The following is an 18465-nucleotide window of genomic DNA, read 5'->3' as shown; positions in this document are numbered from 1 at the left end:
TGTTAAATCGGCCCCGATATATGATACCTTGCCTAGCGATGGGTTTTTACAAAACAAATTATAAACCGAGGTTTGCCTGTACTTTAAATCATTGTGCTGAGTAGTTGTCTGGCCCATTTATAAAATAATATTCACAGCAAACCCCATTACCCTGTGAACCCGTGTATGCTGTTCTTCTGTTCAATTTATTGGAGACCTTGGTCCTTTTGGTTCTTGTATGATTATATTGATAGTGCTTATGCACTTTGGTTTGGGGTCAGTACTGTGTTTACTTTTCGGGCTTCTCTTCTTTGGCCGTTTTCCTCCTCGCCATTTTGATTTTACCCTGAGTGGGATGGACTGATACAGGATGTCAGAAGCCTGTATTTAGGTGTGAAACTAACCTCATCTGTCCCTCATATAAGATGCACAATAATGGAGATGAGGTGTTTCTGGTGAGGGATGGATGCAATTTGTTTTTGTGCATGGCAAAGTAATGCCTTATGAATATTCATTTATCCCATTTTATTTCGTTAAATGTTAGTTTAAAATACGGTATCTATCTGTAACCAGACGCCATAATCCCATAAGGGGTGACCTTTTGTCTTTGAGTTAGTGGTTTTACGGGGAGGGGCACTAACCCTCCACCAACCCACTTGTTGACATGTAGGGAACATGTGTTGGTTGGTTATGTTTGTCACCCTGCACTGTGAATGGTTTCTTGGCTGACAGGAAACCATTAGGCTTGTCACTCAATATAAAGCCACCTGAAATGGAAAGAAGAGTAGGCTAATACAAAGTGACAGGAAAGATGGGAGAAGTAGGAATCTGAAAACATGTTTCCAACAACCTTCAACAAAATCAATCCATGCAGGACAAAAACAAGCTGGCAAATGAGAAACCTGCTGATACTGAGGAACCTATAAAATAAAGTTTGACCCTGTTTTAAAGTGTTATTTGTGTGTGTAGGCTGAATGGTCTGTCTGTCTATCTATTGTCAGATGCCTTAATCCCATACAGGGTGGCCACAAACAAATCACCTCCACGTCACCCTGTCCCCCGCCATTTCACTGCCCTGCTCCCAATTCACACACCCCTCTCTCATATACCTCTCCATTCCGTCCCTCCATCTCGTCCTTGTCCTTCCCCTCCCTCTCTCCCCCTCCACCTCTCTCATACACTTTCCTTGTCAGTCTGTCACTCTCCATCCTCTCCACATGGCAAAACCACCTCAGTGTGTTTGTCCTAATGCTTCCTATCACATCCACATCCACACCACAATGCTCCTTCACGTCCTCATTAGTCAGTCTGTCTCTCCATGTGACTCCACAGGCTCCACTTAAATAACTTATTTCCACTGCTCTCACTCTTGACTTGTGTCCCTCCAACAAGGTCCAAGCTTCACTTCCATACATTAGAGTTGTTATCAAAATACTGTCATGCAATAACGTTTTCACTTCCATGCTCACTTCCCTGTTTCTTATCACTGCCTTCAAGGAACCAGCAACCTTTCTTCCTTGTTGTACCCTTTCAAGTACTTCACCCTCCAAATTTTCATCCTTACTCATCACACTACCCAAGTACTTAAACATACTCACATTTTCCATTTCCTCATCATCCAGCCTCACTGTACATTCACTAACTTCACTTCTCTTGAAGGCCATAACTTTACTCTTCCCTACATTCACCTTTAGATTCCATTTCTTACACACTCTCCCAAACTCATCCACCAAGCCTTGCAGCTCCCCTTTGTCTTCACTTAACAACACAGTATAATCTGCAAACAACGGTACAGGGAGTTTCCAAACACTGCCCTCTCATTAGGGCCACTCCAACATCCACTTCCCTACCTTGTAACACTTTGCCAGCATGGGGTTTCTTTGAGGGATTGTGAAATTGTCTGGTTAATGGAATATAAAGCTTTTAATATAGCTAGCTGTCATTTGAGTCAGATCTTGGACATAATGTCAGTCGAGGTAGTTTTAAATCTTTTTGCTAAGGTCAGGTTCTCTAACCTGCAGAAGATCATTTGGCATCAGCTAGAAAAAAATGCACATTTTAAATTTTTTAGCCAAAGGGTTAATACCACAGCACACTAAAAAATCAGTATCAGGGCAACTTTATGATGAATTACAAGCAGTTATAGTAAAGACGAAGCTGTTAAATAATGAATACGGTTTAAATGAACATAGTATTGTCATTGTACAAACTAAGCCTAACAGAGCCTAACTTAACTGAAGTATGAATATTGACAGCCATATATATATTGTGCCTGTACTTTGGTCCATGTTCCTTAAATGTAATCAGAGCTAGCATGACAAAGCTCATGAGGTAAAAGAGGCAACAGTAGTACAGATATTACTTTCTGACCATTATTAGATCAGGGTGACATGGTACCTACTAGCTGTAGGGCTCCTGTTAACTGGGTAGAGAGACACTAATGTGGCATCCATGGATGAACCAAACCTCCACACTAATCACGCACCATGCTGTGAGGCATTGTCAGCTGCATGGAGACATCGATTCACTGCATGGGATGGCTCTTCAGTGGCAGTTGCTTGCCTGTAGTTGATAGGCCTGCCTGATCAGACTGAGGTAACCTAACGACAACAGCCTATTCATCTACCTATAACCAGACACATAAGGGGTGGCCACAAACAAATCACCTCCATGTCGCCCTCTCCCATGCAGTTTCGCTGCCCACATCCCAACTTAAAACCCTTCTCTCTCATCTACTTCTCTGCTTCATCCCTTCATCTCATCCCCAGTCTCCCCCTCCCTCTCTCCCCCTCCACTTCACTGACATACACTCTCCTAGTTAGTCTCACTCTCCATCCTTTCCACATGGCCAGACTACCTTGATATATATTTCCTAGTTGCTTTCCATCACATCCACAGCCACACCACAATGCTCCCTCACTTCCTCATTCGTCAGACTGTCTCTCCATGTAACTCCACGTGATTCTCTCAAATAACTCATTTTCTCACCTTACTCTTGATTTATATCCTTGCATCAAGATCCAGGGTTCGCTTCCATACATTAGGAGTGGGGATCACAATACTGTCATGCAGTGACTTTTTATTACTTCCATGCTCACTTCCCAGTCTCTTATCACTGCTTTCATTGAACCAGCAACCTTTCTTACCTGCTTTACGCTTTCATGCTCTTCATCCTCCAAACTTCCATTCCTACTCATCAGCCTACCCAAGTACTGTACTCACATTTTCCATTTTCTCACTATCCAAACTCACTGTGTGATCATTGACTTTCTTTACAACTTTACTGTCTCCTATCTTCTCCTTTAGATTCCTTTTTTTACACCCTCTCCCAAACTCATTCACCAAGCCTTGCAGTTCTCCTTCCTCTTCACTTAGCATTACAGTATCATATGCAAAGAACAGAACAGGAACTCTCCAAACGCTGCCCTCTCTTGTTAGGGTCATTCCAACGTCTACGGCTCTGCCTTGTATCTCTTTTAACCCCATCCATGTACAAATTGAACAGCCATTGAGACATGACACAGCCCTGTTTCAATCTAACATTCAGACAGGAAAATTCACTCAGTGCATTGTCCACATGCACTGCAGCCTAGCGCCGTCATATGTACTCTTCACAGCATTCAACAGCGTCCCATTTACTCCATCTATTTTTAATACTTTAATACTTTAATACTTGTCTATCCACTGTCATATGCTTTCTCCAAATGTATGAAGGCAGCATACAGCTTCTTTCCCTTCTCTAAAAACGTTTCCACTAAACACTTGAGGATGAATGTCTGATCTACACAACCTCTTCTGTTCCTGAAACCTCGCTGTTCTTCTCCATCTGATTCCTCTGTTATTTCATTAACTCTGTCAGTAAGTATCCTACCATATACTTTTTCTGTTATAAAATACTAAGAAAAGTGCCCCTATGATTACCGCACACTTATTTTTACCCTTTTCCTTTGTCTGTCTGTCTATAGCCATTCGCCATAATCCAATAAGGGATGGTAGTTTGACTTTGATTTAGTTGTTTTACGAGTAGGGGAACAAATCATCTGCCAACCCACTTGTTGACACATTGGGAAACACATATGGGTTGGTTACCACCCAGTATTGTAAATGGTTTCATGGCATACAGGAAACCATTAAGCTTGTTACTCAGTGTAAAGCCACGTGAAAAGGAAAGAGAGTAGTAAAATGTGACAGGAAAGATTAGATAGCCTAAATAGGAAGGAAGGAGGGCAGTCACTGAAAGAGAATTCTGTAATAAAGGTGAAGGAAGAAGTAGGCAACACTACATCAAGTGAGTGGATCTTGCTCTTCACCACCTTTCCTTTGTTTAAGGGAATAATTGTAGCTACCTGACTTTCAGTCCTCCAGGACTCGCATTCCTCCCAGGCCATTCTCCACATCTTCCAAATCCATTCTACTACTGTCTCTCCCCCATGCTTCGGCATTTCATCACACACTCCATCAGTTCTTGAGGCTTTCCCCATTTTGACTTTCTTCAGCTCTTCCATTACTTCCATCCCACTGATCTCTTCCTCCGGTCTCATCTCAAGAACAACCATATAAAATAAATAAGCTTTGCCAAAAGATGGAAAATTCATTGACGAACATTTTGTCATAATTGCCTGATGTTATTTTCGTAACTGAAATTTGACAAAATTACATTTAAAGTTTCCGTAGAAATTCCACATACAGTACCAGTACACCAGGCAAAGATAAGGATGTGTGGGTTCAGTTCTTGCCAGTTAGACTAGAGGTTTGTTGATAATGTAATGCTGCCGTGAATGTGGACTGTCACCTACACTTAACCCTTTGAATCTTGGTGGCTTCATTTTTAGTTCATTCTTGCTGCCACCACAGTTTATTCAACTTTGAAAAGGCCTTTTAAGGTGAATGGGATCACTAAGGCAGTATCTAGCCCCTCCAGTTTAAAAAGTATGAATATAAACATCACATGGCAAGAACAAATGGAAGAAGGCATCCTCAGGCTCAGTCACTTGTGGTTGATGATTTGAACTACAATAGCTTTGCCCCAGATCCATGCGCTCCACAGAGGGATTTTTTATTTATTATTAATTGATATGTACGGTGTCAATTCGCCTATGGCACTGACTTCTATGGCATGGTTTTCTATGACACGTCAAGTTGCCAGACCTCCCTAAAACGAACCATGTGCATAAACTACCTATGGCGCAGGCGCAGCAAGGTTTAAAACGCATGGGCAAATTCCCGTGGCGGTGTTCTCCCCTGTTTGTAAACAAAGATGATGGCAACCACTTCAACTCCATACTACAAGTGCTCCAACTGTGGACTTTTTTCTCTCTTATGAGGAGGTTAAACTTCACCAAATTCATTGTGTTAAGTAATGAAATATTAGAGATTCTTTGGGTCTTGTGACTAGTTTATAGGTTTGTTCGTAAAACCGCTATAAACGGGTTAGTGACAAAGCACTTCTCTGAGCCAAGATGAAGTATAATGCCTCCCATCATCATAATATATAAGAATGATTATTAATGTGTTAAATGTGAGTTTTATTGACACAAGCATACAAACTTTATCAAATAAACTTCTTCAATCAGTGCTTGACCAGGCAGCCTCCACCATCTTTCTGTTTTGGTCGGTCAGCTGATCGTATCTACTTGGCTGACATTTTTTTCGCTCGATCTGCAGCATGTGGTATTGCCCAAGTAGACACAAGGCTGATTATCTTCCTGTTTTTTGTGCCTATTCTTACATGTAGTACGTGCATTGACTGTTGCTTGATTGTGTACGTGTGTAAAGTGGGGAAAAAATGGGGAAATGTGGGATGAAAAGGGGAACTTTGGGTGAACATCCAGAACCAAATTCCATTCTTCCCATAGGTTTAGTTATTTGTATGGCACAGTTTCCTGTGGTGCGGGCTTGGTCCAGAGTCAGTTAGCTGTGCCTTAGGCGACTTAACTGTATACGGCCTCTGTCTATCTATCTATTGCCAGACGCCTCAGTCCCGTTCGGGGTGGCCACAAACAAATCACCTCCACGTCGCCCTGTCCCCCGCCATTTCACTGCCCCACTCCCAATCCACACACCCCTCTCTCACATACCTCTCCACCCCATCCCTCCATCTCATCCTCGGCCTCCCCTTCCCTCTTCCCTACTCCACCTCACTCACATACACTCTCTTCTTCAGTCTCTCACCCTCCATCCTCTCCACATGGCCAAACCACCTCAGTGTATTCCTCCTAACGTTTCCTATCACATCCATATCCACACCACATCGCTCCTTTATATTCTCATTTGTCAGCCTGTCTCTCCATGTGACTCCACAGGCTCCCCTTAAATAACTCATTTCCACTGCTCTCACTCTTGACTTGTGTCCTTCCAGCAACGTCCAAGCTTCACTTCCATACGTTAGAGTTGGTATCACAATACTGTCATGTAGTAACTTTTTCACTTCCATGCTCACTTCCCTGCTTCTTATCACTGCTTTCAAGGAACCAGCAACCTTTCTTCCTTGCTGTACCCTTTCAAGCACTTCACCCTCCAAACCTCCATCCTTACATATCACACTACCCAAGTATCCTCCTACTTTCTCTATACTCATTTCAAAGCCAAAGGTGGCTGTTGTGTATACATACGCAACGACTTATCTTGCTCTCGTGTTCCTGAACTTGATTCTTCTGAATTCTCCACACTCTGGCTTTGGCTTTCCTGTCATTCTCTGACTAAATATATCTGTGCTGTTTACTTATCCCCTAATTCTACTGACTATCAAAAATTCTTCGACTATCTTACTTCTACTATGGAACACATTCTGTCCATTTCTTCTTTCTCTGAAATCTCCATTCTTGGAGATTTCAATGTTCACCACCACCTTTGGCTCTCCTCTCCTTTCACGGATCCACCTGGTGAACAAGCCTACATCTTTTCTATCCTTAATGACCTAGAGCAGCTTGTACAGCACCCTACCCGTATCCCTAACCGCCTTGGAGAGAGCTCCAACATACTTGACCTCTTCCTTACAACTAATCCTACTGCTTACTCTGTTAATCTTTTCTCTCCGTTGGGCTCCTCCGATCACAACCTTATTACCTTAACCTGTCCTATCACTCCGGTACGGCCTGTGGACCCTCCAGGGAAACGTCGTCTGTGGCATTTTGGAGCCGCGGACTGGGAGGCCCTCAGGCAGTACTTCTTTGATTTTCCCTGGAATGATTATTGCTTCCATGGCCGTGAGCCATCTGAGTGTGCCTTGCGCATTACGGAGGTTATTCTCTCAGTCATGGAAGCATACATTCCTTTCTCATATCCTTTGACCAACGCAAGAAAGCCTTGGTTTAATCACGCTTGTTCTAATGCTGTCCGCAACAAGGAGAAGGCCTACAAAAGGTACCGGAGCCATCCCACCCCTGAATCACATCATCTTTACGTTTCTGCCCGGAATCGTGCTAAGTCTGTTCTTTGCTCTACTAAAAATAATTTCATCCATACTAAATGCTCTCAACTCTCCAACTCGAATTCTTCCCGCTCCTTCTGGCACCTTGCCAAAAATCTTTCTAACAACTTTACCTCATCATCCTTCCCTCCTCTTTTCTACTCTGATGGTTCTGTAGCTATTTCTTCTACTGATAAAGCAGAGCTCTTCGCACAGACTTTCTCCTCCAATTCCTCCTTAGTCGATTCCGATGCTGTTCCTCCATCACTTCTCTCCTCAGACTTCCTCATGGCTGACATTAAAATTTCTTCAGTTGATGTATTTTCAGCCATCACTGGCCTCAGTACTAACAGGGCATATGGGCCTGATGGGGTCCCTCCTGTTGTTCTCAAGAACTGTGCTTCTGTGCTTACACCCTGCCTAGGCAAACTTTCGCCTTTGTCTGTCAACTTGTACCTTTCCTTCTTGCTGGAAGTTTGCTCTCATTCAGCCAGTCCCAAAGAAGGGTGACCACTCCCAACCCTCCAACTATCGTCCAATTGCTTTAACGTCGTGTATTTCAAAAGTTTTCGAGTCAATTCTTAATAGAAAAATTTTAAGGCATCTTTCCTATCACAACCTTCTTTCCGATCGTCAGTATGGGTTCCGTCAGGGACGCTCCACTGGCGATCTTCTCACCTACCTTTCAGACTCCTGGTCATCCTCCTTTCGGGACTTTGGTGAAAGCTTTGCCATTGCACTTGACATCTCAAAGGCTTTCGATCGAGTCTGGCATAAATCTTTAATTTCCAAACTGCCCTCCTACGGTTTCTATCCTTCTATCTGTGCCTTCATCGCTAGCTTCCTTTCTGGTCGTTCTATAGCCGCTGTTGTAGACGGCCATCGTTCTTCTCCTCGATCTATCAACAGTGGTGTTCCTCAGGGCTCTGTCCTATCACCAACTCTCTTCCTTTTATTCATCAATGATCTAAGCTGTACATCTAACCCTATCCACTCATACGCTGATGACTCCACCCTTCACCTTTCCATTCGGTTCCCGCAACGCCCATCTCAACAGTTACTTCAAGAAACAAGGGATGAGGCTATGGCACACCTAATGTCTGACTTGGCTCGTATCTCTGACTGGGGTAAAAATAATATGGTTGTATTTAATGCATCTAAGACTCAGTTCTTACACCTATCAACCCGACAGAATCTTCCACAGGTATACCCATTAATGTTTAATAATATTCAGCTTAATCCTGCATCATCCTTGAACATGTTTGGGGTTTCATTTACTCGGGACTTATCTTGGAAAGATCATATTACATCTCTTGTAAAATCTGCTTCCAGGAGATTGGGTGTGCTAAGCCGACTCCGCTCTTTCTTTACCCCTGCACAATTGTTGACTCTATACAGGGGTTTTATCTGCCCCTGTGTGGAGTACAACTCTCATGTGTGAGGAGGCTCCCCACATACAGCTCTTCTCAATAGGGTGGAGTCAAAGGCTTTTCGTCTCATTGACTCTCCTCCTCTTACTGACTCCCTTCAACCTCTGTCTCTTTGCCGCACTGTTGCATCTTTATCTCTTTTCTATCGCTACTTCAATGGTCACTGCTCCTCTGAACTGTCTGCTTGCATTCCTCCACCTCTACGACGGGCGCGTAGCACCTGTCTGGCAGCAAACTCTCATCCCTTTTCTGTCCAACTCTCTAATGCAAGAGTTAACCATTACTCCCAGTCTTTCATTTATGCAACAGGTCAGCTCTGGAACTGTCTCCCTCTATCTGTATTTCCTGCTGCCTATGATCTCCAGTCTTTCAAACGCAGTGTGTCCAGGCATCTCAAAATGATCGGATCTTGAATTTGGCTCTCTATTGTATTTTGTTTTTCTCTTGGAGGGAACTGTTAATCTGCGGGCTCATGGCCTTTGGTTCCTTCTTCCTCGCTTTAAAAAAAAAAAAAAAAAAAAAAAAAAGTAATTAAACGTATTCACATTTTCCAATTCCTCACCATCCAACATTCACTGACTTCACCTCTCTCAAAAACCATCACTTTACTCTTCCCTACATTCACCTTTAGGTTCCGTTTCTTACACACTCTCCCAAATTCATCCACCAAGCCTTGCAGCTCTCCTTCGTCTTCACTCAACAACACAGTATCATCTGCAAACAACAGTACAGGGAGTTTCCAAACACTACCCTCTCTCACCAGGGCCACTCCAACATCCATTACCCTACCTTGTACCTCTTTTATTACCCCATCCATGTACAGATTGAACAACCATGGAGACATGACACATCCCTGTTTCAACCCAACCTTCAAAGAGAAAAATTCACTCAGTTCACCATCCACACGCACTGCAGCCTTAACACCATCATACATACTCTTCACAGCATTCAACAACTTCCCATCTACTCCATATATTCTTAATACTTTCCACAATCCTTGTTTATCCACCTTGTCGTATGCTTTCTCCAAATCCATGAAAGCCGCATACAACTTCTTTCCCTTCTCTAGAAACTTTTCCACTAAAGATCTAAGAATGAATATCTGATCTACACAACCTCTTCCCTTCCTTAGCCTCCCTGTTCTTCTCCTACTAATTTCTCTGTTCTTTCTCTAACTCTGTCAATAAGTATCCTACCATACACTTTTCCTATTATACTAAGAAGACAGATGCCCCTATGATTACCACACACTTCTTCCCCTTTTTCTTTGTACAAGGGAATAATTATACCTGACTTCCAATCCTCCGGGACTCTACCTTCCTCCCAGGCCAATCTGCACATTTCCACATCCATTCTACTACTATCTCTCCCCCATACTTCAGCATTTCACCACACACTCCATCAATTCCTGGGGCTTTCCACAATTTAACTTTCTTCATTGCTTCCACAACTTCTGTCCTACTGATTTCTTCCTGTCTTCCGGTGTGTATATATATATATATATACACAGTGGGATCTCACCAATAATGATTTCAGCAATAATGGTAAGTTAGAATAGATACCCAGTTTCTATAATAACGTTTGGATTCACTTGAATGACGGTTATTTTGTGAATGCCAAGTTGTTATACTGCAAATATGTCCATAACAAGATGAGGAATGAAATAGACAAATAAGAAGAGATGAAGGAAATTGCCAAAAATGTAAGCTGTAGCAAGGCTAGGAATAATGCCACTATTAGTAGCGGAGCTACATAGCTCTGCTACTATTTTAATAGCGATGGTGGTAACGCCATTACTTTTTTTAGTCAGTAGCGGAACCTTTTTGGTAGTACTCACGCGTTACCACGCTCCTTGCTACTCACGTGATGAATACAGGTCCGGAGTCGGTGAGTACATACAGATATGCCGACGGTTTGGTTGTGTTTATTAATGATGAAAAATAATACTTTCGTCAATTCTCTCAATTAAGGATGTCATCTAGATGTAGGCAGTGCTAACACACACACACACACACACACACACACACACACACACACACACACACACACACACCTCTAACTATCCCCGTTAACTCCTGCTCTCTCCCTCACTCTCTCTTTCAGACTAATTCTTACTCACTACGTTATTATTTCGCAACAGTATGTTACTTTTAGTTTAAAGTAATAAAAAAAAAAACATTGCTATTGTATAAATAGCCTTTTAAAGAAAGCCCCAGTTCATTTTGACTTCCTTTTTCGTACATATCTTAAATAGGTATTATTGAAAATATAATAAATCTATATAAAATGTATCAATGGTAGTCCACATTTTTTTTTTTTTTTTTTTTGCCTTTTATTTACGTATGTTACTTTCAGTAGGTATACTAGGTAACAGTGTAAAAGAACATTTGTTATATTATGCAGTAAATAGCTTTTTTTCGTACCTTTGGCTCTAAGCTTCATTAAAGTGACACCAACGTGTATATCATGATTTTTTTTTTTTTTTTTTTTTTTTCAATATAAGTATATACTGACATTACTGGTATGCAACATAACCACTCAGACTGACTAATATTATCAAAACAGTATATATTGTATTGCTGTATAACAGAATTTTGTTAACCTTTCCTTGTATGTACCTTTTTCTTATCCAAAGTAGCGGGAGCGCCGCTACATTTCGTATCAAGTAGCAAAACTAGTAATGCCACTACTTTTTCAAGCTAGTAACGGGAATGGGAGCACTGCTACTTTTTATTAGTAGCATTCCCAACACTGAGCAGTAGTGAGGAGGAAATGGAGGATCCTCCCCTCACCACCTCCCTTGACTCACCCACTGCCGTCCCATCCACCTCCACTGCCCTACCTGACTCACAATCTGCCTCCCCCTCCACCTCCACAGCCCCATGGGACTCACCTGCTCCACCTGGCATACCTGCAACCTGCAACATAATAACTGTTGCTGCATTCTGGAAGAAATATAACATTCAACAGGCTGTAAATTTCTTCGTTAGTGCCTGGAATAATACAACATTGGCAACCATTAAACGTGCCTGGTCGGCACTCCAGCCACAACTCAAGTGTGCTGAGACAGAGAGAGAGTGGCCATCAGAATTAATGACTAATGATTGGACTTGTACATCAGATTTCAAGAAAACACCAGAAACAGTATCACGATCGAGTGAATGCCCGCCATCAGTCACTCATCACTCACTTTCATTCACAAAGCTAGCCAGCCGAGATAGAACAACAGAGAAGGGTTGAGTAGATGATGACATTGAGGACTTTCCTGAAGATTTTTACTTTGTGGGGTTTGATAAAGTGTTGATGGAAGTGGGTGACCATGGCATGAGAGGCAGGAGTGGGGACAAGGCCAGCGAGGGGTCAGGGGGTACGCTGCAGTAGCATCCATGCGCAAGCCTTGAAACAATCGTCATACCAAACACCTTATAACTCCTTTAAGGTGAGTTTTATATTACTCATGATGATTTAAAAACTACTCTTATTATTTCAGCTAAAGATAAGTAGTGATAGGAGGGCTCCAGGTGGGAAAAGTGGATAAAAGTTTTGGAGTGGCGGCACCAATAAACCCTTTATACATGTATTTTAACCCGCGGCGTCCTGGGGACGTACTTCCACGTCCTCACATTTTGTCACAGCTAATCCCGGGGACGTACTTCAACGTCCTGCAATTGCAAGGTTCATAATTTCCACAATTTTCAAAATTTGCGGGAGATTTTCGTTTCGCCCGGGTACCCAAGCCTCCCCTACCTGCCACCAGGCGGGCAGCATCCTAGACCCCGCGTGACCCGCGCTCACCCTTGTCTCGGTCACTCACCTGCTAGCAGTGACCCAGGTCAGACATGGCGCGGAAAGGTCTCTCAGACGAGGAAATCGCATCCGTCCTGGAAGCCTTCACTGGAGACAGTGATTCTCCACTCGATGATGATGTGGTGGATCGCGATTACGTCCAGCCAGAGGAAGAAATAAGTAGCAGTGATGAGGAGGTCCCTTCGCCCCGAAAAACGCGGTATGTGACATACCGTAAGGCAAGGGAAGGCCAGCCTGCTCCCCAACCACGTGCACAGCTATCTCTCCATCCCGAATCTGATCAGGACGAGGATGAGGACGATGAGGATGACGGAGGCCTAGGACGTGATATCGCCGCGTGGTTGGGAAAAGAGAAAATATCACCATGAGGATCAGAAGGTGGGGCGAGACGACACATAAGGTATGGTCAAAGTACTTTGTCTGGGGAAGTGGCAAGTGGTGTGGTGGGATTGCTGGGAGAAAGGGAAAGTGTTGTGGCAGCAGCGCGGGGTGAAAGTGAGAGTGGTGTGGGGGTAGTGCGGGGTGAAGGGGCCAGTGGTGTGAGGGAGGCAGCACGAGCACGTGGTGCTCGTAGGCCTAGGGGAGAGGAGGTTGAGTCACTCCCCAGCACTTCTTTCGCCCCTGAATATTCCCAAACTTCCTCTCCACAGCCCCAGGATGTGGGGAAAGGAAAGAAAGGGAAGGGAAAGGGTAAAGGAAAAGGGAAAGGAAAGAGAAGTGCGAGTGATGAGAGGCGCCGCTCTCCACCTCCCCAACCTCCCCCACCACCCTCACCTCCCCACCCTGACGAAGGGGACGATGGTGACGTGGCTGGAGACGGTGGTGTCACGTGGAACTGGGAAGATGGGAATAATTTTACTCCCATCATTCACCCTTTCACTGAGGAGTGGCGGTCAGGTTGCACGGCTCCAGGTGTAAATGCAGGTTCGTCACGGTTGGATTTTTTCAACTTGTTCTTTGGTGAGGCGTTTGTTGGGTGCATAGTAGAACAAACTAATATTTTTTCACAATCCCAGCGCCGTGAAAGTGAACGTTTAAGAACCATGAGCAGGCATTCCGAACAGTATGACTATCCCGTGACTATTTCAGAGATGTTCCTATTTTTGGCCCTGGTTATCTTGATGGGTGTGGTGAGGAAAAACCAAATTCCTGCCTACTGGACAACTGACCCAATCATCCTCACACCTTTCTTTGGAAAGGTGATGGGTCGTAACCGATTTCAGTATATTCTCGGCCGCCTCCACTTTTTTGATGCAGATGATCCAGCCAATGCAAATAACACTGATAAAATGAGGAGAATTAGGCTGGTATTTGATCATTTACGGGAAATGTTCTGCTCCTCATTTTATCCCTACAGAGACCTCGTCATAGATGAGAGTCTTGTGTTGTGGAGAGGCAATATTTCCTTTAGGCAGTACATACCCAGCAAGAGACACCATTTCGGGTTCAAGATCTTTGTTATGTGTGACTGTAAGACTGGTTATGTGCAAGACATAGTCTTGTACACGGGCGCACAGACAGATATAATAGAAGATCGGAGTATAGGACTCTCTGGGGCCGTGGTGAAGACAATGATAGAAGAGTACCTTCATCGTGGTCATGTGTTGTACCTGGACAACTGGTACACTAGCCCTCTTCTCGCTAGATTCCTCCACCAACACGACACCGGAGTCTGTGGTACAGTCAAGAGAAACCGTCGCCATATGGTCAAGATAGGGAGGAAACTTGACAAGAACGAGGTGGTTTTCTTCCAGGCCAATAACATCCTTGCAACCCTGTGGAACCACAACAGGGAAGTTTGCCTCCTATCAACTGTTCACAGCCCCCTGATGCACCGCACAGACTCCGTGGATCACCGTAGCGAGAGGAGGCGCAACGTATGGAAACCAGAGTCTGTACTTGCCTATAATCTGAACATGAGGCAAGTTGATCAGTCAGACTCAATGATTTCAAGTGTTGACTGTGCCAGGACCACGATGAAGTGGTACAAAAAACTCTTTTTCCACTTGCTCGACATCACGGTCCTGAACGCCCACTACCTGCACGCAATGACCACCGGAGTATCTGAGACCTTTGAGGGGTTTGTGAGGGAGCTGGCACGTGAAATAATCGCCAAGCATGCCCAGGACAGACCCACACACCGCACCCGCGCCCCCCGGGCTGCTCAGACTCCCCTACGTCTTGCAGGACGCCACTACCCCAGCGCAATCCCTTCCGAACCAAACCGTCATAAACCCCAGCGTCGCTGCCATGTATGTAGGCATCGACAGTCAGACCATCCACGCAGAGAAAAGACACAAGATACGAGTGTGTCGAGTGCACTGTTGCGTTGTGCCTTCAGTCTTGTTTCAAGGAATATCATAATTTCCTACACTACTAAAACTGTGTGGGAAGGCGAAATGACGCTCATGATAATGGTAAGGCCAGTCAGTAGGTGCTAAGTCAAATATAAAGTTGAAATGGGTGTTATTTTTTCAGAAAAGTAATGTATAAGATGAGAATTAGTGTAAGTGGAAAGAATTGTTATCAAAACTACACCCACTGTGTAAATCTGGTCAGTAAATATGTGATAGCAAGGAAATAAAGTGGAAACGGGTGTAATGTTAGCATGAATAAAACGTATAAGTTGAACATTACTGTAAGTTGTCATAATTGATGTCACGAGTACACCCACATTCTGGTCAGTAAGTATGTGATAGGAATTATATACAGTGGAAGATGTTGTAATGTTAGTAGTAAGGTATTTTATAAGTTGATTACTAGTGTAAGATGAAACAAATGATATCGCGATAACACTCCCTGTGTAAGTACGCGCAAATATGACGCTCAGTTCCATCGTAAGTTCAGAAATGATGTGATATCAATTATATCAAGTGTTTACATGTGCAATGTTAGTGGAGAATTATTATATAAGTACAAAAATAGGTTGTAAGTTGAAATAGTTGTCATAGCGACTTCACCGTGTGTGTTATTATGCGCTATTATTACGCTATATATTTACGTAAGGCCTGAAATAATCTCAAAACAGTTCTATAAAGTTGAAAAGTGTATAATAATATTAGAAAAGTATTATGTAAGTAGAAAAAGCACAATACGAGTTGAAACAACAGTCACAGCGAGTTCACTCACTATGTAAATAAGCGCTAACATTACGCTAAATGTTATCAAAAGGCCTGTGAATACGTAAAAACAGTTCAATAAAATGTAAAATGGTATAATGTTATTGTAGAAGTATTATGTAAGTAAAAAAAATTATATGTATCATGATTTTAGAATGTTAGCGATTCATCGTGAACAAGTTGGCCGATTTTGCTCGTTTCGCACGATGGTACAATGCTTATTTGTGCTCTGTTTTTGTATAAAATCCAATATACTCTTTTATCACATGTTTTTATGTTTGTAATAAATTCATTTCTACTTACTTTCATTGGTTTCCCAGACTTATAATACCATAGAAAACGTCTGAGGCTCAGACCGCCTAGGGAGAACACGGGGCCAGGTGGGACCAAGGCATACCTGGTTAAGCTAATTAGGGACCCCGGGGACCAATTTCTTTGCCACCGACCATTGTTTCTGACCAAAAGCGAAAGTTTAAGCAAAAAAAAAAAAAGGTCGAAAAATGGTCGGGATTGGGGGGTACCAGTGGTCGAAAAGTGGTCGGGACGGGGCGGGTTAATGTCATGCAAATAACGTTATCGCTAATAATGGCATTTTTCTGGCACCAGTTAGACGTTATTGGTGAGATCCTACTGTATATACAGTATTTTCAAGTTAACACCTTCAGTGCATTGTTTAAATTTAAGTACGGGAAGGTCCCAGGTTACATCACTCAACGTGCTTCAGTCTCAAGGCTATGACAGTCTGCTACATGAAAATTTTTTAGAAATTATATAATGAGGAAATTAACGTAAAGCGCAGGTTTTAAAGTGTTGCCGTCTGCCGTGAGATGTCTCTTTCCATTCTTTTCTCTTCTCATCTCTCCTTCCTTATTTCCCCTTCTCCTTTACTCATCCCTTGTCGTTTCCCTATTTCTTTTTCCTTCCTTAACTCCCACTGCCCTCTATTATACCCCCTCTTGTCGACATTCTTTTTCCTTCCTGTTCATTTCCTCACTAATCCTTAATCCCTCTTCTGTTACTTGTACCCCTCCCCATTCCTCTCTTCTCTCCTCCTCCCTTTATTCTCTTCTTTTCGTAGCTTCCTACACCCATTTATCCTTCTCTTCCCCCCACATATCACGCTTCCTTTCCTCCCTTTCTTTTCTGTCCTCCCTTCCCTCCTTCCTTCCGATTCCTTTAATGTTCTCTCCCCCTTCTCCATTGCTTTCTCCTTTCTCTCTCTTTTTTTCCTCTGTCATCTCATTTTCTTTCATTTTTTTTCATTTCTCCCATTTTCACTCACTCCTATCTTCCTTCTCCCTTCTACGAGTATTCGTCACCTTCTCATCTTGTCCCTCCTGCATTCCCCTTCCCTCATATTTCACATCACCTCCCCACCCCCTAACTCACTCTCTTGAGGTATAGATGTATGATGTATTGTCAGAAACTCGAGTTGCATACAAAATTGACTTATGGCACATCTCAGGAACGGAAGTCTGACATAACCCGGGACCTTACTGTATTTGAATACTGTATCAGTGCTGCAGATCATTTTATGTATCATAGAGGAACCCTAGGCAGTCAGAGGGATAAAAACTTTTTTTAATTGCCCTTACACTGCAGTGGTGAAGTTTGGCCATTTTATTCTTGTTGACTTATGATGATTTTATCCATCATATAGAAACCCTGTACAGTAAGTGAGGAAAATTGATTAGAAAAGTAGATGGAGGACATTTTTATTAATTTCCAACCAGGTGCAGAAGATGGAGAAGGAGCCAGGGATCCCTGTCCAGCGCATCCCTCCACAGAACCTGGTGGTGCGACTCTTCCACCGAGAGATCCACAAGCACTCGCACTCACAGCTGCACTTGGACCGCTGCTTCTACCACAACATCACACCAAACTTCACTGTCACTAATGTCCAGAAGCCTCCATGTTTTTTGAGGAAGTTCAGTCCAGATGGCAGGTCAGTTAGAAAGGTTTGTCATATTTTGAAGTACAGTAATTGTCCATACTGAACTGATACATCTTATTAATGCAGCTTTAACCTCTTCACTTACATAGCATTTTTTTTTTTTTTAATCATTGTAGTCATGCCATTACTAGACAGAGTTATTAAGTGTATGGAAGATACCCATTATTGGCGAGGGTAATAAAGATCCATAGGTTATAGCCGTTTTTGTTAGCTCTGCTAGATGAAAATTGCACCCCTGCTGTTATTGTGCATTTTTCGGCTAAAAAACATTGTTATTGCGCACCTGAGCAGGTTTAGGCAATGATGGTGCTGTGTCAGTGGTTTCTGATGGCTTTGAGGAATTCAAAGATGAGGCTCTAATCCCAGGTGGTGGAGACCACTATCTCTCCACCACCTAACCTCATAACCCTTTACCTTAAACCCATCTCAGGTCTGTTTATGGTACGTGATTCTTCCATGTTGTGCCCTTTTTTATGTGTGTTTCTGGTACTTACCATAACAGTATGTATGTATTTAATGGGGATCTGTTGTTGTAAAAGGGAAATTTTGGTTTATGAACAGCCATCCCTTACATGATTATGGTATCTGGCTATAGATAGATTGATAGATTGAGTAGGGTGTCCGGTACCAGCTAGGATAAATCCTATAGTTTTTGTGCATTCGTTATCATGCCCTGCTAGGCTTGGTACCAATTATGTGCAGTAAATAAGAGATCACCTTATATAACTCCTCTAGTTTGAGAAGTCCCTCCAAAGCTGTTGGAAGGCC

The 18465-nt window shown here is 43.0% G+C and overlaps 1 protein-coding gene across 1 annotated transcript in view; it reads left to right on the top strand.

Annotated features, from left to right (window-relative positions):
• Positions 1-18465, top strand: part of abo (de-etiolated protein 1 abo) — a 186722-nt gene that overhangs the window by 13058 nt on the left and 155199 nt on the right. Inside the window, exon 2 of the mRNA XM_080285946.1 lies at positions 17477-17688. Coding sequence (XP_080142072.1) covers positions 17486-17688 — 203 coding nt within the window. The 5' untranslated portion in view covers positions 17477-17485. The remainder of the gene's footprint in view (positions 1-17476; positions 17689-18465) is intronic.

The sequence above is a fragment of the Coenobita brevimanus genome, chromosome 109, assembly GCF_032717465.1.
Source record: "Coenobita brevimanus isolate Jiangsu-jjx chromosome 109, ASM3271746v2, whole genome shotgun sequence".
Classification (NCBI taxonomy): Eukaryota; Metazoa; Arthropoda; class Malacostraca; order Decapoda; family Coenobitidae; genus Coenobita; species Coenobita brevimanus.
This window is presented reverse-complemented; position numbering and strand designations above follow the sequence as displayed.